At 44.1% G+C, this 26,393-nt stretch overlaps 1 protein-coding gene across 2 annotated transcripts in view; it reads right to left on the bottom strand.

Moving 5' to 3' along the window:
- Positions 1 to 25,992, bottom strand: part of SAPCD2 (suppressor APC domain containing 2) — a 37,750-nt gene extending 11,758 nt beyond the window's left edge. The window contains exons 1-2 of one of the 2 annotated variants that reach the window (XM_077477215.1): positions 25,494 to 25,992; positions 7,223 to 7,353 (exon numbers count right to left, since the gene is read on the bottom strand). In XM_077477215.1, coding sequence (XP_077333341.1) covers positions 7,223 to 7,353; positions 25,494 to 25,941 — 579 coding nt within the window. In that variant the 5' untranslated portion in view covers positions 25,942 to 25,992. Of the gene's footprint in view, positions 1 to 7,222; positions 7,357 to 25,493 lie in introns of both variants that reach the window. The other variant, XM_077477208.1, reaches the window with a different exon arrangement.
- Positions 25,993 to 26,393: the final 401 nt, after the last annotated feature.

Below are 26,393 nucleotides of genomic sequence, written 5' to 3' on the forward strand. Positions count from 1 at the left end.
TCTTTGCATGCTAATCTCAGATCAAACCTGAAGAGTTTATTAAAAATCAGAAAAATACTTGTACGACAAAATTAAAAAAAATAAATAAAAATCGGACGTGATGTCATGTATTGTAGTGTATTTGTATTGCATTTTTGAATGACCGCTGTACTGATTAAAATGAAAATCATACGATCTGGCATTGTATGGAAAAAAAAAAAAAAAATTTCTGCATGTCCGATCAAATAAAAAAAAAAAAAAAAAAAAAAGAAGAAGGATGAACTGTCTTGATCGGCTTTTGAAAGCTGTCTGTCTACCAGCAAACAGATTATCGTATCACTCCAAAATCAGTTTTTGTACGATTTTCTGATTGTGTATATGGGGCTTATATCTCTGCTGGAGTACTGACGCTGAAAGGCAATAGGAGAAGGACATTCATGAGGAGGACACTCAGGAGAACGTACAGAGGATCAAGGGGCTGATGTATATGCAGGAGATGGCGGAAAGGTACCAAGTTTCACACGCACTGGAAAAACGTTGAGAACATCTGCAGTACGACTCACAGGAAGAGACTCAAGAAGAAGTAGTAGGGACAAGGAGCCTGCGCAGCTGCAGAAAGGACTGCTCAACTGCCCATCTCAAATTTGGTGCAGCTCCCCTTTCTGCCACCAATTGTGTGACCAAAAATATTGCAGCCAGAGCCTGACAAATTAACCCCTTACGGCAAGCCCAGGACAGGAACTCCAGCCTTGGAGAAGTGAAGTGATGGATTATTATAGCCAAACTTATACTATAAGATTTCAACAGAAAGGAGAGGCACAAAGGAGTAGCACACATCATACTTACTAAGGTATGTCACTTGTGCCGATCTCCCTCTGTTTTTAGCTAAACTTATGCAGCGTACACACGACCAGACTTTCCAGCAGACTAGGTCCGACAGTCTGCCCAACTGACTTTTCAGCGGAGTTCCGACGGATTTCCGAACGAACAGACTTGGCCACATAGGAATGGACTAAGTCCATTCGAAAGTCCATTCGTTTTGAACGTGATGACGTAAGATGGGACTAAAAAAAAGAAGTTGAATAGCCAGTAGCTGCCCTTGCGTTGTATTTGGTCTGTCAGACCAGCATACAGACGAACGGTTTTGCCGATAGGAATGGAGTCTGTCAGATTTTAAACATGTTCTATTTCTAGGACCATCGGATTTTTAGAACGAAAAACGATAGGATTAGCCCACACACGATCGGATTGTCGGACAGACTGATCCAGTTGGACCTAGTCTGCTGGAGAGTCCGGTCGCGTGTACTCGGGATTAGACTTCAAAGTGGAACTTCACCCTAAAAAAGGGACTCAAATATTTATAATTTTTTTTGGGGGGGGGGGGGGGGGGGAGCGGGTACCTATTTCTAGTATGTACCCGATATCACTTCTGCCAGCAAAAGTGCAGCCTCCTGCCTCCTGGGACAGGTCACAGGAGGCTGCGGGTTAGGGTTGCCACCTCATCCCTTTAAACTTGAACACATATTACACAGGTTGTGTGGCTGATTAAGGTGGTAATTAAAGTGGTTGTACACTGTTTAGGTGACGTTTACAAAAAGACAGGTCATCGCTGCTCCGGCGCTGTGAGTGTCCGGAGCAGCGATACCAAGGAGAACATGGAGACTCCGTGCTACAGGGGACATCGCTGGCTCCTGTGTCAGGTAAGTGACACAATGGGATACTACCCTGTTTCCCCGAAATTAAGACCTACAAGGACTTTAACTAGGGCTTAGATTGCAGCCATCACTGACAATCACGCTACGTCTTATTTTCGGGGAAACAGGGTATGTGATGCATAGTAGTCCATTATGCTTTACCTTTGCAAGGAGACAAAGAGGAAGTAAACCATCAGGGTTTACTTCCTCTTTAAGCTCACCCAGTGCCTTACCTGCATTAAAATTACCCTCAGAACTTGTGTAATTCGTATGTGTTTAGGTTTAAAGGGATGAGGTGGCACCCCTACTGTGGGTCCATTCACAAAGTGCAGCGCAACTCCCACATGCAAAGTGGGAAGCCAGCTGTGTAGCCCCACATCCCAAAATGGTGGCACTGGGGACCCCAAGCTTGACTTGGGAGAGCACAGCGCTGAATCCTGGGACAGGTAAGTGTCCTTCTATAACAAATATTAAGCATTTGTAGCTGCTAACTTAACTTTTTGTTAACTGACTCCTTTTTAACCTTGTACATATGCCTCTCTGGTTACTTGTGTAACTATTTTCAGAATCATCATACACCTGATCAGGCCCAAAAAAAAAAAAAAAAAAAAAAAAAAAGGAATGAAATGGGCAGACTCGATGGACTACTCTGTCTTATTCTACCGTTCTACCGTCACTTTTCTATGTTTCTAAGCAGAGACTAGCAAACCTAACAGATCTGCGATTCTTTTCTTGGCAACTATCATTGCTGCTCCCATAAAAACCTGCTAAGGGGCTGACAAGGGCATCCTTCTATTGGAGAATTGGCCCCTGTGGACACCGGAGCACCTCGTTAGGTGATCTGACAGGCCAAATCATCTGATAAGTCACACACTATTGTTGGCAAGGAGAATGTTCATAATACTTTGTGTGGCCGCATCAATTTGAAAAACAAGTTCTGCACTACCTTTGGCGATTGCGACTTGCATAGTTATCTGTGCATGAAGCCACACAGATGTCTTCCATGTCGCACCAACATGCGGTTTTAAAATTGTGCAATTTCAGATGAAGTCACATGATTTCAAAGCCACATTCAATGTGAAAGAGGACTTAGGTTTCATACACACTGCGGATTTTGTACACTCTACTAGCAGGAGAACAGGCTTCAAATATGCAGCTAAACAGCGTTTAGGCATGTCAAGTGCTTGGGCTTTACTTTATTTCATTGGCCAGAATATTCTTTTATTCATGCAATTGAAATGAAAAATGCACAAGCGCTAAACATGCCAAGCACTTAGGTGCATTTAGATGCGTTGGGCGTAATTTCTGCTTAAAAAAAGTGCCCTCCTGAACACAATTTTGGTGCATTCAGATTTCTGGCCCTAAACACCTCTAAAAGTCTATACACCCATGGACACATAGGCTAACATAGAGGGGTGTCTAGGGGCAAAGCCAAACAGCTGCAGTGTGCATGAAGCCTAAGCCCTTGTACACACGGTCGCAGATTCCGACGGAATGTGTCCGATCAGACCGTTTTGTCGGATATTCGGACTGTGTGTGGTCTACATCAGACTGTTTCCGTTGGAATATCCGACGGACCAAGTTTTCCAACATGTCGTTAAAATTTTCTGACAAAATGCTCCGATCGCACATACTCCGATCATGTGTAGAGAATTCCGATCGGACAAAGTGCCACGCATGCTCAGATCAAATTGCTACACCAAAGCTATTGGCTACTAGCCTGAACGTAGTCCCGTCGTAACAAAATAACGTCATCACGTCGGATTTTCCGACAACTTTGTCCGACCGTGTGTATACAACAGCTTCGGACAAAATCCGACGGACAAAATCCGACGGATTTGGTTGTCGGAATCTCCGACCGTGTGTACAAGGGCTTAAAGTGGTAAACTCTGTAGTACCACTTGTAACTACAATAAGGCTTACCTGTCAGTACTGTAATATCCCCTAAACTTTAGGAAACCGTTTAGGAAATATTCAGAGTGCATGCAGCCGATGACATAATCGGCACATGCACTCTAAAAAGGTCCAGTGTTCTGCCTTTAGAGCGCATGCACGGCACCACCGGCAGCCTATACACTATGGTACCAGCTATGACAAGTGTACACTGTTAGTCCACTCGCAACTAACAACATGGCTGTCTCTTTCTTACCCGGTATTCTGTCGTGTTGTGTAAAAACAGCAACTCGTCCAAATCTCCCATTATTACTGCTGTAGAGTCACCGGTAGTGCCGTGGTTGGAGAACATCGTCCGCCCTCTCAGCGGTGACTTTGCAGCTCTGGAGGCTTCGTTCCAAGGTGAGTATTTTATAATGTGCTAGTATGCGATGCACACTAGCACATTGTGCTATTGCAGGTTTTTGTTTTGTTTTTTATAAATAGTGGGTTTACAATAAATTTCAAAAGCACATTGTGGGCGGATGAGAAAGGGAAAACCAGAAATGTACTCGGCACTTTGTAATGGAGAATTTGACTTTCCCTTTCCATGTGTGAGGAATGCAGATCGAAGTCAATGACCCAAAAGCATTAAGTGACCCCTCCACTAATTGTTTCCTTGCTTCCTCCTCTCCTCGGGGATCCCATCAGTCAGGATTTTGTGATGCGCATGGATGAGTGAATCAGTCATTCGCATGCAAAGAGACCACTGAAAGGCAAATGGAGCTATTTCCTTATGCACAATGCTGGCCCAACGCTCCCTCTCTAGAGGCCAGGGCTTGGCAGGGAACATAGAATGAAACTGGTTTATTACAGAGGGGGGGGGGGGGGGGGGAGCACAGACCCTTTCCAAGACAATAGCATACACTACTTTTTAACAAACTTAACTGCAGATCCACACCTGCTTCTGTTTTGTAGATATTGAGATGTTCACGTGAACTTGCTGAATTCTTTCAAATAAGCTAAGTGGGAGGTTGTGCCTTACGGTGCATGATCAGATCACAAGACAATGCATTTCATCATTGATTCAAAGTTTCTCTACTGCAGCTGCCAAGGTAGACTTTCTTCTCTTGTATCTTTAAAAGGAGAAGGAAGGAAATCCTGTTTTTTTTCAGATTCATACTTACCTAGGTGGATGCAGCATGGGTCCGATGCTGCATCTGTCCCCCAGCACCTCTTCACTAAGAACCGAGCGATCGAACACCACCGATGCCTCGGTTCTCTCTCTCCTCTCCGAGCAGAGAGCCGGTGACTGTTAGTCAGCATCTCTGCTCCTCCACACTCATTGGAACACTGAGCTGTGGAGGGGAGGGGCCATCTCATCGGCTCACTGAGAGGCTGAGACAGCCATCAGTCCCATCTGGCGGATCCAGACTTCCAGAGACGGGATGACGCGGTGCCTGGACTGATCTGTGACGTCAGAGAGCGGACTTCATAAAACAGGTCACAGGAGTGCAGTACAAATTGCCATTCCCATAGGAGAAGTCCAGACAAATGAGCTCAGGCTTCTCCTTTAACCACTTCCCGCCCAGCCTATAGCAGAATGGCAGCCACAGAAGGGATCAGTTATCCTGACTGGGCATCATATGACGTCCAGCAGGATAAGGCACGCAGCGATTAGTGGTGCCGTGTGTCTGTGCGACACACCACATCTCCGATCTCGGTACAGAGCCTAGGACGTAGGCTCTTTACCACATGATCAGCTGTGTCCAATCATAGCTGATCACATGGTAAACAGGAAGTGCTGGTAATCAGCTTTCCTCCATTCGTGCTGACAAAGAGTGGGTAGAGAGCCGATCAACAGCTCTCCTAATGGGGGGGGGGGGGGGGGGGTCTACTCTCTGATAATCCGTGCAATGGATTATCAGTGCAGACCCATCAGCAATGCCCACCAGCTGAAAATTGGCCTGGGCAGGAAGGGGTAGAAGTGCCCTGTACTGAAGTGGATAATGTGCGACTACACCCATAACAGTAAAATCAGTCTTTATATGCAGTAAAGAATGCTTGTTATACTCACTGGCTGTTTGATCCTGTCTTCTCTGATCCTCTCCTTCTTCCACTGTCCAATCCATCTCCTGATAGTACAGAGCATTGGGGGCACACTGCACATGCTCAATTAAAAGGTTTTTTTTGTTTTGTTTTTTAGGGAGAGTGCATGTGATCAGCACAGGGCCAATTAACACTGTCCCTGACAGAGGGTCAGAGCTCATGCAGCCCAATTGGACAGAGGAGAATGAAAACTCCTCCTACAAGCTTTAACCAGTCTTCAGCCAGACACCGATAAAAGTCACAAGACTGCTATATACTGCTGATGTGAAAAAGGTGTTTAGCCATTTATATTTACTACAATAAGTGCATTTCCATGTTCTGTGTACGACAAGATATAGTGAATGCAGGGTCCAGGGTTTAGGAACACTTTAACTTGAATGCTTTATGAGCAAAAAAGCTAAGACAAGAATGCAAGCTATGAAATAATAGTGAAGTCAGCGCTCCAGATCAGCAGACTTGATTTGACTTAGTTGGATTGATTGGTCAAATACAAACAGGCTGTTCACTTTGTAAGGGAATTTACCCCACAGCTTAGTGAAGGTGGATAGGTTTCAATTTGCAAAGAATAACCAATCATATGAAAGGAAAATTTATCCCAATAAATATACATACATACTTTTTTTTTTACTTGCACTTGATCAGATGATTGAAGTCAGTAGATCTTCATTTCATTCATTAAGCTCGGGTGCACATTGCCCTTGCAAAGTGAACAGCTTATTTGCCTTTAGTAAATCAACCCCAGTGACTCCAAAACATGTTATTTAAGGCTGGGTTCACACTGAAGCGATGCGGGAACGCCGCAAATCCGCAGCGTTTTCCCGCATCGCATGCCTCCCGCCGGCAGTTCACACTGCCCTATGCAGACTGCTGGGAGTGTCAGTGAAATGTTAATGACACCCCCAGATCAGTTTGCATATCGCAGTGTGAACACCCATGCGATCCGATTCTGCTGCGGACCAAAAAAAGGGTCCCGTGCGAGTTTGCGGCGGGTGCGATGCGAATTCAGCCATACTATCTGTATGGCTGAACTCGCATCGCACAGAGATCGGATGTGATTTGCACTGCAGTGCGGTGCGAATCACATCCGATTCTCGCTGCCGCAGCGGTGTGAACCCAGCCTAAGGGGTGAAGGGTTAGAACATCCAGCTAAGTTTGTATTGAGGTCTGCAAATACCATAGACAACTATGATCATCATTTTTAGTACTGTGTCACAGGGAAAGGAAGCGAGGTGAAATTTCTCCAAATGGGGGTCACAGACAGAAATATATGCCTAGCAGAGAATTTAACCCTTCTCCAATTTATCAAAAAAACAAAAACAAAAAAAAGTCCTTGTATACAACTGCACTTTCCCCTGCCGTCAGATCCATTTTAGCCAACCGCACATTCCCCGCTGTCAGACCTATTTTATCTATAGAAGATGCCTTATTCAGCAAAAATAGATTTTTGGCAATCATTAATATTTGCGACTGATGTAATGACAAAACTGTACTTTTGTATTTTTGTATAACTGACATATTATATAGTCTTGGTATATGACAAAGAAAACCCTGTTTTTTACTATACTCACCACGCCATAGTCCACTCCATTGGTAATAGTGTGCCGCCTATGCTCCCCTCTGGTGCGCTGGTGGCGGCACTGCTCCATCAAGCCTTGACCGCTGCCCTCACTGTTGGATCTACACATATTCTTCACCTCTTCTGCTGCCAAGGGGGAAACAAAAAAAAAAAAAACACACACGACATTATCAGACCACAGGCAGCTATTAAGTACACAGACATCATCCAGGGGAATAAAAAGGGAACCCACACCCTGAGGAAGCCACGTGACCACTGACGCAACATGTTAGGCGGAGCCAGGGACATCACTTCTAGTTGATGTGAAAGCCAGAAGTATGGTGAGAAACTACAATTTTGGACTGGGACATACTGCTCAATGCGTTTTTAACCACTAGCCGACCAGCCACAGTATATATACTGCAGCAGGTTGGCTCTCCTGTGCAAACCAATGTACCCATATGTCAGTCCCTGCATGTTAAACTGCGGGCGCATGGTCGTTGTAGGAGCGCCCCGCGGGTCTTGGGACTGTCAGCCGGCAACCTGCAGTTGCATTAAAGAGGCAGAACGGGTCAGGGGACAACTCAGATCTGCTATTCCCAGTGATAACAGTGATCTGTTGTCCCAGGCAGCCCAGCCCCTACACAGAACACACTTAACCCCTTCCCTGCCATTTATACATTGATCAGTGCATTTTTATAGCACTGATCAATGTAATGTCACCGGTCCCCAAAAATCATCACTTGGGGTCAGATTTGTCTGCCGCAATCTCGCTAAAATTAGATCGCCATTACCAGTAAAAACAAAAAATAAATGTATGTATGCATGTCCCTCATTTCGTAGGCGCAATATCTTTTGCACAAACCAATATACTCTTATTGTGATTTTGTAACAAAAATATGTAGCAGAATACATATATTGAAAAGTTGTTTTTAATATATTTTTTGTATATGTATTCTAGCAAAAAGTAAAAAATATATTTTTTTTCCCCAAAATTTTCGCTCTTTATTATTTTATAGCACAAAAAATAAAAACCTCAGGGAGGTGATCAAATACCGCCAAAAGGTGCATTTGTGGGGGGGGGGGGGGGGACTTCAATTTTGTTTGGGTACAGCATCACATGCCTGCACAATTGTCATTTAAAGCGATGCAGTGCCGTATCAAAAAAATGGCCTGGGCATTAAGGGGGTAAAACCTTCCTGGTCTGAAGTTGCAGAGTGGAATTGATTTAGTCACTTCATCTCCGGAAGGATTTACCCTCTTAAATGACCAGGCCATTTTTTGCGATATACGGCACCGAGTCATTTTAACTGGCAATTGCATGGTCATGCGACGTTGTACACAACATTTATGTCCTTTTTTCCCCACAAATAGAGCTTTCTTTTGGTGGTATTTGATCACCTCTGGGGTTTTTATTTTTTGCACTATAAACAAAAAGAGCGACAATTTTGAAAAAAAAAAAAAAAAAACACAATATTTTTTACTATTCACTATAATAATCCCCCCAAAAAAATTCTTCATCGGTTTAGGCCAATATGTATCCTCCTACATTTTCAGAATTACTTTTTTTTACTAGTAATGGCAGTGATCAGCGATTTTTAGCGGGACTGCGACAGACAGATTGGACACTTGACACTTTTTTGGGACCACTGACATTTATTCAGCAAAACAGAACTAAAAATAGCCACCGATTGCTGTATAAAACCACCAGTAGACATTGCGGCCGGCGGCCACATGCCACCCCCCCCCCCCATGGCTCTTAAAGCACCCACTATACAACTACGGAAATTTGTGCAGCCCTGCCAACCTGCCGCCATAGAATGGTGGCGGCTGGTCGGCAAACAGTTAAATCAAGCTGAGTTAACCCATTTTTAAAGAGCAACTGTCATCTTTGTCCTGTAGCAGCTCCTCCTCTGACCCGCTGCGGACTCGTTCACTTTAATGGGACAGCTGGCGATGCGGCAGTGAAACAAGGTGAGGGACGTGGTGGCAGTGGATGCCCGCTAACAGGCGCTGCCACGATGGATCTGAAATGACAGGTGCTCTTTGAATGTAAGGGACTTATTCTTGCTGGTAGTTAGGAAACCTTCATTTTTGTTTGCAAATATTAAAGATTCTATTTAGAATAATAAGCTGTCAGGTTAGTAAAACAGCGATATCAGCACAGATTCAATCGTACAGTTTGAAGTGTACATAGATTTGGAAAACAATGGGATAAAGGAATATTACTGAACTTTGTTTTATCTCATGGTTACTGTGAAATTTCATGCAGTGCATGTTCAGTTTGTAGAGTTTGGATTCATCGAATGAGTTTACCAACAATGTAAATATTGCAGAATATACAGCCTCATGCTACAGAACTAAGCTCCAATTCATGCTGAACAAAAAATATTAATATATTTTAGATAGATTTTTAGCCCATAAGCATTTTATTAAAATTCATTTGATAAAAAACAAAAATCTGATTTAAAATTATATATAAATATATATATATTTTTTTTTTAATATATGAGGTTGCATTTATATTATAAAATATTTTTAAACTGGTACTATGTGGTGCGCTATGAGAGCTCTCCCCCTTATTTTTAGATACAAGCTAAACGAAGACAGCAAGGATTGGTCTCTTGGGGCCCTGCACATGTTGCATAAACATTTGAAAGTGCAAACTAACCTAAAGTTTTAGGTCAGATGCCAAGGTGAGAGGGCATTGCACTTATTGTTGGATTGGCAATAAGACCACTGGGGAATGTTTATTTCAAGCACTTTGGAAGAAATTTTTTATGCCACTGAATAAACCGTATGATTTGTAAACTGGATGTGATGTTTTAAGGACAATAAAGCTGTCTAGTTGTATTTACACCATATCACGCGTAATTGACATTTATATTATTTGGACTTTGGTTCGAGTTTTCTAAATGTTGCTTCACATTTGATGGTTTATAACATGTTCAGATTTTATTTTCATTATGTATATTATTTATTGAGATACATCAGTTATTGAGATATTAACAGGGATATAGTGATTAGTCCCTACACCAGGAATTGGTAACTTTTGGGTGATAAGGAACAGCACATCACCTATTAATATAGATATAAACCACAGCATGGCAATCACGAGACTTCCAATTCAGAGCCGACTTTCATTGCTGGAGGATACATAACCCCAACTATGGCAGCCTTAGGTGTGCCATGGCCACCATAGTTCAAGCCGAAAAAATATGTAGGGGAGGAATTATATGGCCCCAACTCCTCCTACAAACACAGGCTAGCTGATGGCCAGCCTTCTAACATATCGGGATATGAGGCCAATATGGGGTACTTACGAGAATACACACTAAAACATCTGCAGACCGTGTGCAGTAACTGTTAAGTTACCCTAATAAGTTCATTTTAAAAGGAAAGCCACCATGATAGAAGGAGAGACCACTACCATTGCAGATTTAAAGGTCCAGACTCCAGGGCTGTCATTCCCATCCAGACTTTTCTACCTAGTGAGTCACCCAGACCAAGCTGTAGGAGGAAAGTTCTAACCCAACAATTCTCAACATGCGACACTCCCCGTTCCCTCCCACATGGACTTCAGTAGCCAACTGGATGACCCAAGCACTGGTCACATTGGGCAGGAGGAGAGTCCTTACTCTGTAAGCTCTGGGCAGAACAAATAGAGCTTACACAGGGTGTCCTTTGCTCACAGGACTGGGCAAAGGGATTAGCAGGGGAATGATGGGAAGAATAAGTAGAGCTGGGGAGGAGGGCCCAACAGTGAACCTGTAGCTTTGCAGAACACAAGTTCATCTTAATTGCAAGTTAAAGAACTGAGGCAGAATATTCACCATAGACAGCCATGTAAAAAGTCCAAATGTGTTCTACCGATTCCATTCACTGACCAATAACGCAATGAGGAAATCTGTATTTGCACTGCTGAGGCTCCTGCGAACCCTTGGAGATATCAGAAAACGTACGCTGGCACCTCGCTGCCTTCACTATCCATCTACAACCGGCTTACATCCAGAAACAAGGCCAGGTACACTAATCCAGAGGTCTTCTTTGGACTTCTTCTCACACAGGATAAAAAAAAAAAAAGAGGGCCGACACACATGGAATCAATTATTCTATGCCTGCCGCCCCCCAACCACCACCACCACACTCCTGGAGCTCCTCAAGTCCTCAGCTGCAGTTCACTTCCTGTGGCCTCAGCAGACGTGAAATTATTAAGAAAAGTCCCATCAATAATCCGTAGTATCAACGTTTTCTGAGTTCTTGTCCACAAGCACTGCCCCTTGCCTGCTTCATATATAAAACCAAAACTGGTCTTTCCCAATAGTTTTACAAGAACATTTCAAGTGTTTTCTACATAACCGCACCCAACTATATCCTCAATGCTTCAATAACTGACACCAAGTTGGTTTTATTTGAGCAGTTTATTATTCCTTTTGATTTTATTTTATGTCCTTTTCAGCATGTGTGGGCTTATTGCTCCTCCATTTAAACTTTAACTATACTGTGGGCCAGTTAAAAAAAACAAACACATGAAAAGTAGGTTATATGGCTTTCAATGGCATAGTTCACACAAGCCCTTGCAGTTCCAGAGAAAAAAAAAACAAACAAAAAAAAATAAAAAAAAAGTAGAACATGCTGCATTTTTCCTGCACTGGATTGGAATGCTGTAAAACACATCAAAAACGCACTGGAGCACACATGTGCTTTTTAGTGCCAGTTCACACCACAAAAATGCACTCATACCTTCTGGATCATTTTTTGCTTGCAGTTTCCACAACACAAAAAAAAAAAAAAAAAAAGGCAATATTTTTTACAATAATAAATTTATATGTGGGGCGGCACAGTGGTGTAGTGGTTAACACTTTCACCTAGCAGTAAGAAGGGCGACTGGTTCAAATCCCAACACTACCTGCCTGGAGTTTGCATGTTCTCCCTGTGCCTGCGTGGGTTTCCTCCGGGTACTCCGGTTTCCTCCCACACTCCAAAGACATGCTGGTAGGTTAATTGGATCCTGCCTAAATTGGCCCTAGTATGTATGAATGTGAGTTAGGGACCTTAGATTGTAAGCTCCTTGAGGGTAGGGACTGTTGTGAACGTACATTGTATATGTAAAGCGCTGCGTAAATTGACAGCGCTATACAAGTACCTGAAATAAATTTAAAAAAAAATATATCTCCTAAAATGTTTTCCTCAGTTTAGGCCAATATGCATTCTACATTATTTTTCAAAAAATATTGCAATAAGCGTTTGGTTTGCGCAAAAGTTATAGCGTCTACAAAATAGGGGATAGTTTTATGGCATTTTTTTTATTTTATTTTTAGTAATGGCAGCGATCTGCGATTTTTATTGTGACTGCGACCGCTGTTTTGGCAAATTTAAGGGGGATGTACCTGTATGCCCATTTGCCTGCCTGTGCCATTCTGCTGAGGTACATCTGTGTGCAGCAGTCGGCAAGCGGTTAATTTACAAAAATTCAGAAGTGATTTAAAAATTGTATTTTTGGGCAAAAACTGTACTGATTAAATCTGGTATCTTATGAGAAAATGTTTCACGTTTGTTCCTTCAGATAATCGGATGAACTGTAATGATTAGCTGACGAAAGCTCTGCACTAATCAGTTTATTGTACGATCGATTAGAAAGCAGAAGTTTTAGTCCAATTTTCTGATCGTGTGTACAGGTCCATTTAGTTCTCCCTTAACATGGTGCAAAATCAGGCGGCCTCATTAATGGGTCCTCCTGCTATATTGTCTACGTCATGTGCTTTGACATAAGCCATCATTTTTCATGAATTTGTCAAGCTGTACCAGAGTGCTCAGGGAATCCCCACACTTTGTATGCAAATAGAAATATTTTTGGCATATAGAAGTTGCACATCTCGGCCAGATCCTGAGGGACTGTCCAAAATTCACTATGTTAGTGATCCTGTTGGCTGCCTCCAACCCCAACATCTCTCGACTGTAAAAAGGAAGGAGCCAGGTGGAAAACTGTCAGCCGAGCAGCGGCTGCATCTCATCTAAGCAGCTGCAAGGTGTCAGAATGCAGCAGCCAGAGCAGTAGAATTCCTCCCTCTGCACGCTATAGCCGTGGATGGGGAAATCTGTTATTTTTGCTCAACCTGCAGGCTAAATAAAATCTAAAAAAGGTTGTATACCCAGTCTTAAAGTGATTCTAAAGGGTTCGTTTTTTGGTTAACACCCACACACATACTTACCTCCACTGTGCAACTCGTTTTGCCCAAAGTGGCCCGAACCTCGGCGGGTGCTCCCCACATCTCATAACCCTAGGAGAAGCGCTCTCCCGGGGGGGTGCTCTGCCAAGTCCATCATTTAGTGTCCATAGAGGCGGAATGTAGGACTCAGCCCTGCCCCATTATTGGATTTGATTGACAGCAGTGGCAGCCAATGGCTGCGATGCTATCCATCTATCCAATCAAGAGCCGAGAAGCCTGGGCAGAGAGACGGCATGTCCTTGCGGGTCAAGTTGTAGGGTTTAGGTAAGTAAAACAGGGGGGCTGGTCACTGACAGTTGTTTTTTCACCTTAATGCATAGGATGCATTAAGGTGAAAAAACATGTAGGTTTACAACCCATTTAAGCCGGCCATAAACAGTTCGAATCTTAGCTGGTTCAGCAGGAACTGGCTGATATTTAAGCCATGCATGGACAGGCAGATTGTACCCTAGTCGATCGATCAACTTGGATGCAAGTAGAAAGTCGGATTTTACATGGCATTATTGCTAGCAGCTGTTAAAACCCCTGGCAATAATCACTGTGTTCTCAACACAATGGCTCTGCAGGAGGGATTCCTACATCAACATCGATATTTGAGAATTGGGGGGGGGGGGGGGGGGAAATCACTCCATCTATGGCCAGCCTTAGGAACACCCAAGCTAAGCCACCCACTTGGCATTGCAGGACGTGGGGGAGCTGGAGCCTAAAGTTGGCCAAACAATAGTAGTATTGAGTGCTCATACCTTTGTACCAAAATTCTCATTGGTACATCGAGGGCATGACCAATGTCATCCGAAAGTACTGCTTTTAACTAGATGGGCTGAACTCCCAACCCCACCCCCCCCCCCCCCACACCGTTTGGTTCGCAGCAGAACTCCCGAACATGGAAAAAGTTCTGACCTGAGCAGTGTCTATATGTCCCCATGTTCCCCCTATATGCAAGTAATTGCCCATAAAAAGTGTATGGGGGTCCTGGGTATTGCCCTGGGGGGGGTCATGCATCAGTGCACAAAATGTTTTTTTTTAAAGATTTTTTTTTTACAGGAGCAGTGATTTTAATGATGTTTAAAAGTGTAACAATAAAATTAAAAAAAAATCCTTTTACATATAGTGCCTGGGGGAGGTCCCCTTAGTCTACCTGGTAAGGTAAGTGGTGCATCTGTACGGTGTATAGAACATGCTACAGCAAAAATGACATGTCTTAAAATAAATAAAAATATATATATATATATATATATATATATATATATATATATATATATATATTTATTATATCTCTATCTATCTCAAGAAATTACTTTTACATTTCAGCCAATACAAAACCACTGCCGACAATAGAAAGAGGTTTTTAAAAAACGGTGTCCATACCAGGCCCCTCGAGTCTGGCTTCCCGGCCCCCTCCTTTACAACCAGCTATTCACTGCTCTCGGAATTCGTACACCCGCCGAACGCCCTGCAAATTCAGTTTTTTGCCAAATGATAAGACAGGCAATGTTCGGCCCAAACCAGTCGCCCAACTCCCTTTTAAAATTTGCTTGGAATGCAAACCCTACTGAGACAGGTTTGCATCCTAAGCAAAGAAGGTTAAACAGTTTTACTACATTTTGCATTTAAAGGCAAACGTTTGAACAGCATTGTGTCTTAATGCGGCAGATAACATGCTTACACTAAAAGGTGAGATTTGCATACTAACAGCAGCCAGATAGAACGCATGTCAGTATGCATTATGTGCGTGTGCCTGCTGGTCGCATGGTATCCTGCATGTATATTTTACTACACAATTATGAATTTCTATGGTTGCAGTAAAACATATGCGGGTTCCTTTTAGTGTAACGCACTACAACACAGAGGAGATCTGAACAGCCCTGATTGATCTGTAGGTAAATCTTTGCTGCAATTTTCTGCGGAAGCCAAGAACCGTTCAGATTTGAATGTAGCAATCTGATCAGGAATTTGAACTGAGCCCGGCCGAGTCTCACCTGTCAATCCTCAGAGTAGGCAGGACGGAGCTAGTCCCTACCCGCCTGCCAATATTTACTCTGCACATGAGATAAGTCTTTGTCAAGGAGCCAGGCAGAGGCCAAAAGGACAGGAGGGATAGGTGTGGGGATTTGCACCAGCAGCTCCATATAAACATTCCAGCTGTAAAAAACGCTCTTCGCCTGCTTGTGAACACATGGACACTTCTCCTCCATCCCCCTCTATACAAATCACTCTTCACACAGGAGCAAATATGGAGATCAACCCCTCCAAGAATACCAATTGCATGAAACTTTGTGGGCCTTCCCTATTTCAGTTTCCTCTCTCAGCTGGATGACATCCCAAGAAGAAAATAAATGTCTTAACAATCGGCCACCATTGAATTTCCCACCAAGTGTCAGGCAATCTACTTCTGGACTTTCCAGGGAAAGTCCAAAATGGTCATTTATGATGGGACAGCCATCCAAAGTCCTCCATGAGTCCTGGCCTCAACGCATCGTATGTAGACTGTCTTCAGCATGGTGGAAGTTTTCTGCAACCATTCCTAATGTCTCAGGATGCATTCACACCTGAGCTTATCGTTTTCAGGCTGTTTTTCAGCCTTAATGATAAGATTAGGAACGCTTCAGCAAGTCTGGACCAGGTCAAAATCAAAGACCTGGACATTCAATGATTGCCGCCTGCTTGCGGGTCCCGTGCCAAGTGCCTGCACTGCTGCTTACCAAAAACAGGAGGTTGCTTGCTCTGCAAAGGCCCCATTCAGAGAAGACATTGCATTTTATCAATGGATACAAAGTGGAGATTATGTCGTCACTGCCCACCCTCTCCAATGCGTCCAATCAGAGAATGCTTTGCATTCACTGAGAAAAATGGAAAATGTTCCCTGAATGGCGCCTGTGCCAAACGAGCATCCTCCTATGTTCACAATGCTGCATGGCAGCTTCTCAGCACAGGACCTAGAAGCTTGCGACGATCATTGGGAGAAGCGGATTCTATTACATTAATAACCAGCTTTCACATCAACACACACACACACACACTTTCATTGGTCCACCACCAATGTAAAGATTGCCATACCTGGAATTCAGCTTTAAAACTATCTGTCCAGTGCCTTAGAAGCCGCTTCCCATGTGGGGCCCCTATGTGTGCTCACTCCCGAGCCCCTTGTATTCCATTGACACTGACAGCAGTAATTGGCCCTGTCAGTGGCATTAATTGAGAGCACTGGGTGCCCCAGCAAAGCCAGCAAGACCAAAAGTGAGTGGAGAGAAGAGCTGCAGATGTGCTCACCGCTGGATTGAAGGGGACTCAGGAAAGTATAAGGAGGGATGATGACGGGCCAAATTCAATGCCTAAACATTTTTTATATCAATGCAAGGAATGCATTAAAAAGGGATTATAAACCCTCATGGTTTTTCACTTTAATGCATGAAAGTGAAAACTTTTTTTAGTGCTGCAGCCCCCCCAGCTTTACTTACCTGAATGCCATCATTCTCTGCCGGGAACGAGCACACCATCTGTAGCTGGTGTCTTGTGTCCCGATTGGATAGATAGCAGTGCAGCCATTGGCTCCCTCTACTGTCAAGCAAATCCAATGACGTGGCCCGGGGGGGGGGGGGGGGGGGTTAGGGGGGGGTGATGGAGGAGAGGGGCAAGGCCGAGTCCCTGCATTCTGTGTGAATGGACAAAGAAGCAGAAGGGTGTCCACCAAGGAGAGCGCTTTTCCAACATGGACACTCGATGTGGGAAGGCGCCACCAGCACCGCCGGGGGACCCCAGAAGAGGAGGATCGAGGGCCACTCTGTGCAAAACGAACTGCACAGTGGAGGCAAGTGACTTTTTTTTTTTAAATGTCAAACACACCACAAGGGTTTACAACCCCTTTAAGGTAAAAGAAAAGTGTAGGCTTTAGTACCACTTTAATACAGAACAGTCAAAAATAAATAGCGCATTAAAAAGAGAAATAAAACTAGCTTTTGCAGCAAAAGTAATCATCAGTCCAGATATTCCCCTGCAGTACTTTGTTGCCAGGTGTCCTCAGTCTGACAGCCAGCATCAGTCAACCCCATGTCATCCCGGACCAGCCCCAATCTGACTGGACAGCGAATGGAGAAGCAGCACAATGATGAGCTGGTCTGTCACTCTGCTCTCTCCTATCAGCATGCACACATCTTCCCATCAAACTGCAGCCCTGCTATACAGGAATGGTAAGAGGCTGACACCAGGTCAGATTCAGATACACTGCCTGCATGAAAAAAAAAAAAAAAAAAATATATATATATACAATTATGTATTATTGATTGCATTTATTTGTTTCTTTTATAGCTGCCTAGAATTCTATGGTGGTCTGAAGAAAGCCACGAGGCTCCCATGGAGCTAACGGAGCCCCTACTTGTTTTTGCTTTATTCTTTTGGCTTCTCACATTCCATGACCATAATAGATATATTATTTCATTCCAGGAATTAATTTACGCAGACATCTAATACTGTATATTACTGTAAAAGCGGAGAGCAAAGTTCAGATCCACACATGTGGAAACCTGCAGCTAAGCTGTCTCCCTTTACACCCATAATTCATCCATTTCCCCATTTGATTAAATCAAGTTTCACCTACTCCCCCCTAAATTCCAGGCACACCCAGCCAATGTATTCATTCTGGGGAAAGCTGCCGACAATGCACAGGGCTGGGGGGGGGGGGAGGCACCAAATCCACTCCTCAGCTCTCGCTTCAATTTCAAGCAAAAATTTTAGCGTAGCTGGAGGCAGGACGATTGTTCAGCTTTGGGACAAAAGTTTGATTTAAAAATAAAAATAAAAATTTAAGATTAAATCCAAACTGACTGCTTTAATCTTTTGCTACTGAGTGATTTATAGGAAAAGTGCATTTATTCTCTTTGGCCTAAAGGATAACACCTTCCCCCTCGGCAGAGTTGCGCCTACCAAGATCCGATGGCCACGGATTCCGCAATTTTTTGTTGATAGCCAGAGGTGAAAGACTCGCTCTCTTGGCTACACCCGAGCAGTACATCCCCATAGAGTTCCACAAGGCTTTTCTACCTCCGGCCAGGCAATCATCCCATTAAAGTTTTTTTGGGTTGTAATGTGCATGCCCCGTCACTAGAGGGCACCTTTCGCCACTGCATGTAAACAAAAACGGGAGGCAGCGGCTGTGGAGGGTGGGATCACTCAGGGCAAAGCAAAAAGAATAAGTGGCGCTTTGTTTGAAAATGCACATATTTTTAACCTAAGCTAAAGCAAACCTACATTTTTAGGAGCTCAATTATGCTTAAAGAGGCACTCATCTTGCCCATTCGGTCAGAAAATAAGAAGCATCTTGTAGCAATCACACAGGAATGGAGCATTGTGTGATTAAAGTGACACTAAAAACAGTTTAATTTTGGGTGGATAAGATAGAAACGTGTGGAACTGCTGCATCGTGACCTACCATAATATGAGAATACCACCATGAGATTCTTGTGACCTCAGTGGAATGGGTTGGGGCCTTGACCTCACCGCCACCTGACTGTCTTACTTATGCGTGCAATGGTTTATTTGAGGGTTTGTTTATTGTTGTTTGGGGGAAGGGGGGGGGAAATAAAAACAAAACCTGTACACACTTTCTGTATACCTGAAGCACAGGGAAGTTATTACTGTAAGACTGGATACCATTTATGATGTCTTGTTTGTATTACACAGAGATGTACAATACCTGTTTTACCGTACCTGTCTGTACCAATTACTACTAATAAAAAAAAGAAGTTTAAAAAAAAAAAAAAAAAAAAATAAAAACAGTTTAATTTACATTGTCCCTTCTATTTCTGTATATGAATGATAGATTTTATTTTTTATTAAAATGACAGTGCTAATTACTTTTTTTCCTAATCGATATACTGCTGTCCCGTGACCCAGCTCTCTCCCAGTCTGCCTGCATGGAAACAAACAGGAACAGCTTCTAGTCCTCTGCTGCTGGTCACATAAAATAAAAACAGCCTTTAGAATACAGGGAGTAAAATAAAAAAAAATAATATATAAAAACTGTTTTAAAAATTGTCATACAAATATATATTTGAAATCAAATATTTATTATTTCCTTGCAATAACATGGTGTGGGTGGATTCCTGCCCTTCACAGGCTGTGTCACACCCCCTCCAGCCCGAATAAGAGTGAGGTGTTCGCGTTCACATCAAAGCAGTGCAGTTTAAAAAAAAAAAAAAAAAATTGGGGAAGAAAAATTAAAGCACCACAAATGCAGGGAATGTACAAGCGCACCGCACCCCATTAATCCAAGAAAGCCAAGCCCAAAAATGTATAGAAAAAATGCACTGCAAACAGTGCTAAACGCAGCCCAAAATGCATTAATGCGTGCTTCAAAATGCATGTAGACATGCCAAAAACACAATCCAGCGCTTAATCCCAGGACTTCCCTAAACATTATGACTATGGCAGGCAAGGGTTTCAGCAATGCAGCCCTCCTCAGACTGGGCGATCCCTCCAAATACTGCAAAAACACACACAAGATGGTGCAAATGCCTAGTGCATTACCACCAAAAACATTTATCCAAAACACACAGTGATATACTGACAACGCAGGAATAAAATCAAACTGGTCATATACAATGCTTCAGGCAGGTGCCTATGACCACATGGTGGAAAAAAATCGTATGCGTTTCAGGTACAGACCCCCCCCCCCCTTCCTCAGAACTCTTGAAGCTCTGAGTTAGGGGGTCAGTCCCCCGAAATGCGTAGTTTTCCACCTTGTGGTCATAGTCACACACCTCACCAGCTGTAGCATTGTATATGACAAACTTGATTTTAGTCCTACTTTGTCAGTATAACACTTGTGTGCTTTCGATAAATGGTTTTGGTGGTAATGTAGGCATTTGCGCCCTCTTGTGTATGTTTTTGCAGCATGTAAAACATGCAGTCAAAAAAACACAGTTATGTGCAGTTTCTGGTGTGAATGGGCCCTTAGGGCCACATACTGTCAAGTCCTAAGCAGCACAAAAAGTATGAAAGAAAAAAAAACAAAAACACACCTCCTTTTGTGGTAAGCAACTTAGGATCGCCGGGACAAAAAGGAGGATGAATCTCCCCAGTAATGACACAGACAACAATAAACACCTGACCGTTTATAAAGTTACCCACCCTTTCCAAAACTAAAGAACAAAGTTTTGGTTAGACATACAGTATCTCACAAGAGTGAGTGAGTAACCCCTCACACTTTTTTTAAATATTTTATTACATATTTTCATGTGACAACACTGAAGAAATGACACTTTGCTACAATGTAAAGTAGTGAGTGTACAGCTTGTATAACAGCGTAAATTTGCTGTCCCCTTAATATAACTCAACACACAGCCATTAATGTCTAAACCGCTGGCAACAAAAGTGAGTACACCCCTAAGTGAAAATGTCCAAATTGGGCCCAAAGTGTCAATATTTAATGTGGCGACCATTATTTTCCACCACTGCCTTAACCCTCTTGGGCATGGAGTTCAGCAGAACTTCACAGGTTGCCACTGGAGTCCTCTTCCACTCCTCCATGACGACATCACAGAGCTGGTGGATGTTAGAGACCTTGCACTCCTCCATTTCCCGTTTGAGGATACCCCACAGATGCTCAATGGGGTTTAGGTCTGGAGACATGCTCACCTTTACCTTTACCCTCAGCTTCTTTGGCAAGGCAGTGGTTGTCTTGGAGGTGTGTTTGCGGTCCTTGTGTTGGAATACTGCCCTGTGGCCCAGTCTCTGAAGGGAGGGGATCATCCTCTGCTTCAGTATGTCACAGTACATGTTGACATTCATGGTTCCCTCAATGAACTGTAGCTCCCCAGTGCCGGGAGCACTCATGCAGCCCCAGACCATGACACTCCCACCACCATGCTTGACTGTAGGCAAGACACACTTGTCTTTGTATTCCTCACTTGGTTGCCACCACACATGCTTGACACCATCTGAACCAAAAACGTTTATCTTGGACTCATCAGACCACAGGACATGGTTCCAGTAATCCATGTCCTTAGTCTGCTTGTCTTCAGCAAACTGATTGCAGACTTTCTTGTGCATCATCTTTAGAAGAGGCTTCCTTCTGGGACGACAGCCACACAGACCAATTTGATGCAGTGTGTGGCTTATGGTCTGAGCACTGACAGGCTGACCCCCACCTTCAACCTCTGCAGCAATCATATGTCTATTTCCCAGAGACAACCTCTGGATATGACGCTGAGCATGTGCACTCAACTTCTTTGGTCGACCATGGCGAGGCCTGTTCTGGGGAGAGAGGGAGAGAACACCAAAATTTTAAACACACCTGCGACCTTGTAACACTAATGAGTCTCATGACATCGGGGAGGAAAAATGGCTCATTGGGCCCAATTTTGGACATTTTCACTTAGGGGTGTACTTGTTATTGGCAGCGGTTAAGACATTAATGGCTGTGTGTTGAGTTATTTTGAGGGGACAGCAAATTTACACTGTTATACAATCTGTACACTCACTACTTTACATGGTAGCAAAGTGTCATTTCTTCAGTGTTGTCACATGAAAAGATATAATAAAATATTTACAAAAATGTGAGCGCTGTACTCACGTTTGTGAGATACTGTACATATGCAGAGGTCATGTACCTGTGCATGTGACTTGGAGAACCGCACTGGCCGAGCACTGCCACAATAATCCGCTATAAATTCCTCATTGGGATCAGTGTTTAGTTTTTGCCTGGGCTGTTCCAGGAGATTTCTTGTTGCGGTTAAAGACAGTCCCTGCAAGTGATATTTTAAACCTCGCTATACTACATAGAAACCTAAGCAATTAAGAAGTGTTTATACTTTGCCGACATTTCCTAGTAATTAAAAGTCTCTCTACAACAAGGTCACATCACCATTGTTCTAAACACAACAAACAAAACGAAAAACAAACAAAACGTAATAAGGAAGACAGGTCTAGAAGAGGATTGTGACATAAGAACACAGATCTAGGTTAGAACATTGAATTGGGGTGGTCATAGACAATTAGGGGGAGATTTACTAAAACTGGAGCACTCAGAATCTAGTGCAGCTGTGCATGGTGGCCAAAACAGCTTCTAATCTCAGCTTGTTTGACCATAAAACCTGGATGCTGATTGGTTTTCAAGCAGAGCTGCACCACATTTTGCACTCTCCTGTTTTAGTAAATCCCCCTTAGATCTGTTCAACAAAAACCAGAGATGAGATTAAAGGCCGGCCATACACAGTGCAAATCTCTTTTCTGCAACTGCCCCCACCCCCCCCCCCCTATCAAACACAGACAGTGCGGACAACAGGGCTGGACTGGTACAAAAATTTGGCCCTGGACTTCATCCAGACCGGCCCACTTTAATTTTGCAAACAAGCACAAAAACAGTTTATAAAACTATACACAATCGTGCAAAAAAACATAAGAAGTAGTATAACATAAGGAATCCTCACTAACCTCTTTTATTATTTCACTTATTCTCCTCTGTATTTTTCTCATCTTTCTCACATCACTGCATGAAGTTGAGGACGAGCCTCACAGCCATTACTTTGTCACTGAAACCGGCCCACCGGGAAACTCCCTGTAGTCCCAATGGCCAGTACATGCCTGGCTGACAAGGGAATCAGCAAATGTCTTCTCTTGGCTGGGGGAAGCCTTCCCCACCAGAAGACAAGGATTGTTGCTAGCGGCTATAGCAGCTGCTAGCGATAATCGCAAAAGAAAACAGCAGGATGGTTGTACCCAAGTTGTGCGATCAACTTTGTACACTCAGCCTGCCCATTATCGGTTCAAATCTCTGCTGCTTCCTGTTGAACCAGCTTGGATTCAAACCACGTATAGGCCAGTCTAAAAGCAATGTACTTAGACTATAAAAACCATCAGATAAAGCTTCAATATTTGCCCCCCAGACTCCTGATGATTCCTTTGTACCACTTTGTGGAACTAGTCCAAATCTAACCCAAAAACCTGCCTGTTCTTCCAATTCCTTAACTTCCTGCAAACACTCCCGATAGCTTCATAAAGTAGAATATTAGACAGAACTTTGGTGTTGAAGAGCTCACTTGGAAGAGAGTCAGAGGGAAAAATACAATACAAATCTAACCCTTCTCTACATAACTAACCTGAAAAAGTTTGTCTGAGGTCCCAACTTTTTTTTCTGTCAAAAACAAAAATACCAAAAGGACATAAAAAGCAGAGATCCCGGGTGAAGCCCCAAACCACCAAGTCTGGGTTTTCCCATTGCTTAAGCCAGGTCTCCCTAGTTGGGCTCTTTTTGGTGCTTATTGTTGGCACACTTCATGTAGTGGAACCACAAAGGCTGTGTTTTATCCACTTTGCGTCTTGACAATTTGGCAGGAGTTTGGTCACTTTTCTACCTTCTGCCCCAAAATATTCATCAACTTCCAAAACCCATTAAAGCCATCAGCAGAATGCCTCACGTTAATCGGAGTCTCTTCGCTGTTCCTTCTGGATGCAGGCAGTACCATCTCAGGATCTTGTTGATGGGCCATTGACCTGGATGTAGTGCCCCCCCCAAAAAGGTCAGGATTTACATTTGAGATCTACTGTTCCATTCCAAAATTTGACATCCAGTAAAATGTTATTACAATAAACAGCTCTAGCTTTTTGAACCCATCACTACGTTTTACCACGTCCTACCTGAAAAAGACATAAGTGGGGAACCCAAACTGCCCCTCACGTTGCCTAGGCCCGGATCAAAGTGGGGCATGTTTTACTTTACACTCAGTCATTGGTACTGTTAATGTAGTGGACCCCACAAGGTTGGGTTTGCATGCCTTTTCTGCTTTCTTAATCAAAAATTTAGCAGTCACTTTTGTTTTATCACTTCTGGCAGTTTAAGGACTTTCCCACTTTCTGCCCTAAAATATTCATCCGGCTCTTGGTGCCATTTACCACAAATGCCATCAGGAGCATGCCTCCCTTAGCAAATCCGCTGTCTTCTGTAGATCCAGAATGTAGGGTACCATACCATGATCTTATTGATGGGTCATTTCCATTGACGTAACACAGCCCCAACAATCAGGATTTGATATCTACTCTTCAACTTTGAAATGCTGCTCCCAGAAAGATAGTAAACCCAATGACCCATTCCAGACGGAGGTCTTTTCACCCCCCCCCCCCCCCCCCCCCCAACCACCACAAAATCACGCACTACTACCTGATAATGAGATAAGCAGGGAACCCAGGCTGGACCCCCAAGTTACCTGGATTGGAGTTTTGAACTTTTTTGTGCTACGCCTGATGGTTGATATTATTAATGTGTTTGACCCCCCCCAAAGGGTTGTATTTGCCCAAATTGTGTACTTTGTCACCAAAACATTTTGCAGCCACTGTTTCTAGCCATTTGATTGATTTTTCACCTTCTGCCCCAAAATATTCATCAGCATCTGCCCCCCACTAATGCCACCAGCAGAACACCTTTACTTAATCTGCAATTCCACTCAGAACCAGACTGCAGGCAGTATCATCTCTGGATTGCGTTGACGCGTCATTGGCATGGGTGTACCTTGGGTCTCAGTTGTGAACTTTTTGGTGCTACACCTAATCTTTGGTACTAATACTGTAGCAGAACCCCCAAACGTTGTTTTTTTTTTATGTTATCGGCAGTGCCAACCAAAAATGTTGCAGTTGCTTTTAAGTCATCGTAATCCACTACCCAACATTGACATAAGTGGAGAGCCCAGGTTGGCCCCTCCAAGTTACCTAGCCTGGTACTGTTGATGTATCGGACTCCCCAAAGGTTGGGTTTGCCCAGGTTATCTACTTTGTTACTTTCATATCATCACTTCCCACTTTCTGCCCCAAAATCTCCATCGGCCTCCAATACACACACAGATGTCACCAGCTTTGTTGGCCAATTTCGGGTGTCTCGGCTGTTCCCACTTGTTGAGGGGTGGATGACATTGATCTTGTGCACCCCAAAAGGTCAGGATATCTCTACACTTCCAACTCCAATAGTTAGCACCCCAAAATATTTTATACTAAACAACCCCCCCCTTACTTATACCTATCACCAGATGACGTAAGTGGGGACCCCCCAGGTTTACACCCCCAGGTTACCTGGTCTGGGTCTCTCCACATCTCCTCGGCAGACTGGTCCATCGCCCCCAGTGGGGACGCGGTCGGTGCTACGCCGGGGGTTGGTGCCATTGATGAAGCGCACCCCCAGAGGCTGAGGTTTACAGGGGTACCCCACTTTGCTGGGAGCTTTGGCCAGAACCCGAGGAGCCCCCATCTGGCAGTTCTCTCTGTTCTGGGAGTTGAACATTGAAGTCCGGAGCCCCAACACAAAGCGATCGAAGGTCAGGTAACCATTAGGGGGCGCCACCTTCCTCAGGCACTGCAGCACCCCGGGGGGAAGCTCCCGTGTGTCCGCTCCCCTCCAGCGGGTTTCGATCTCATGGATGTGCACGTAGCCCCGGCGCTCATCGTCCAGGATATCGAACAGAGTCCGCAGACTGTGCAGGAAAGCTCGGGGTAATCCCTGTGTACTGCCCGCCGCCTCCATCCAGCCTGATCCCCGACCACACTCTGCAACACTCAGCTCAGAACAGCCGGCACTGACGTCATCCGCTCCACCTCCACATCGCCGCTCATTGGCCGGCACTCACCTCTGCTCGTCGCTTATTGGCCCGCACGCAGCTGACTTGCAGTTTGATTTTAGAACACAGGAGAAAGTGTGAGGAGAGAGAGGAGCGCCAGCCCAGGAGGTGTGAGACCTATCGGCCTGGACCAAGACGTGCTCTATGGTACCACCCATATACGCTGCACGGGAGCCACCTACCACCCATGGACACTGCACGGTGGCCGCCTACCACCCATAGACACTGCACGGGGGCCACCTACCACCCATAAACACTGCACGGGGGCCACCTACCACCCATAAACACTGCACGGGGGCCACCTACCACCCATAGACACTGCACGGGGGCATAGACACTGCACGGTGGCCGCCTACCA

This window comes from Lithobates pipiens, unplaced genomic scaffold (genome assembly GCF_037356315.1).
Source record: "Lithobates pipiens isolate NorthernLeopardFrog02 unplaced genomic scaffold, aLitPip1_a1.2 Scaffold_1, whole genome shotgun sequence".
NCBI lineage: Eukaryota > Metazoa > Chordata > Amphibia > Anura > Ranidae > Lithobates > Lithobates pipiens.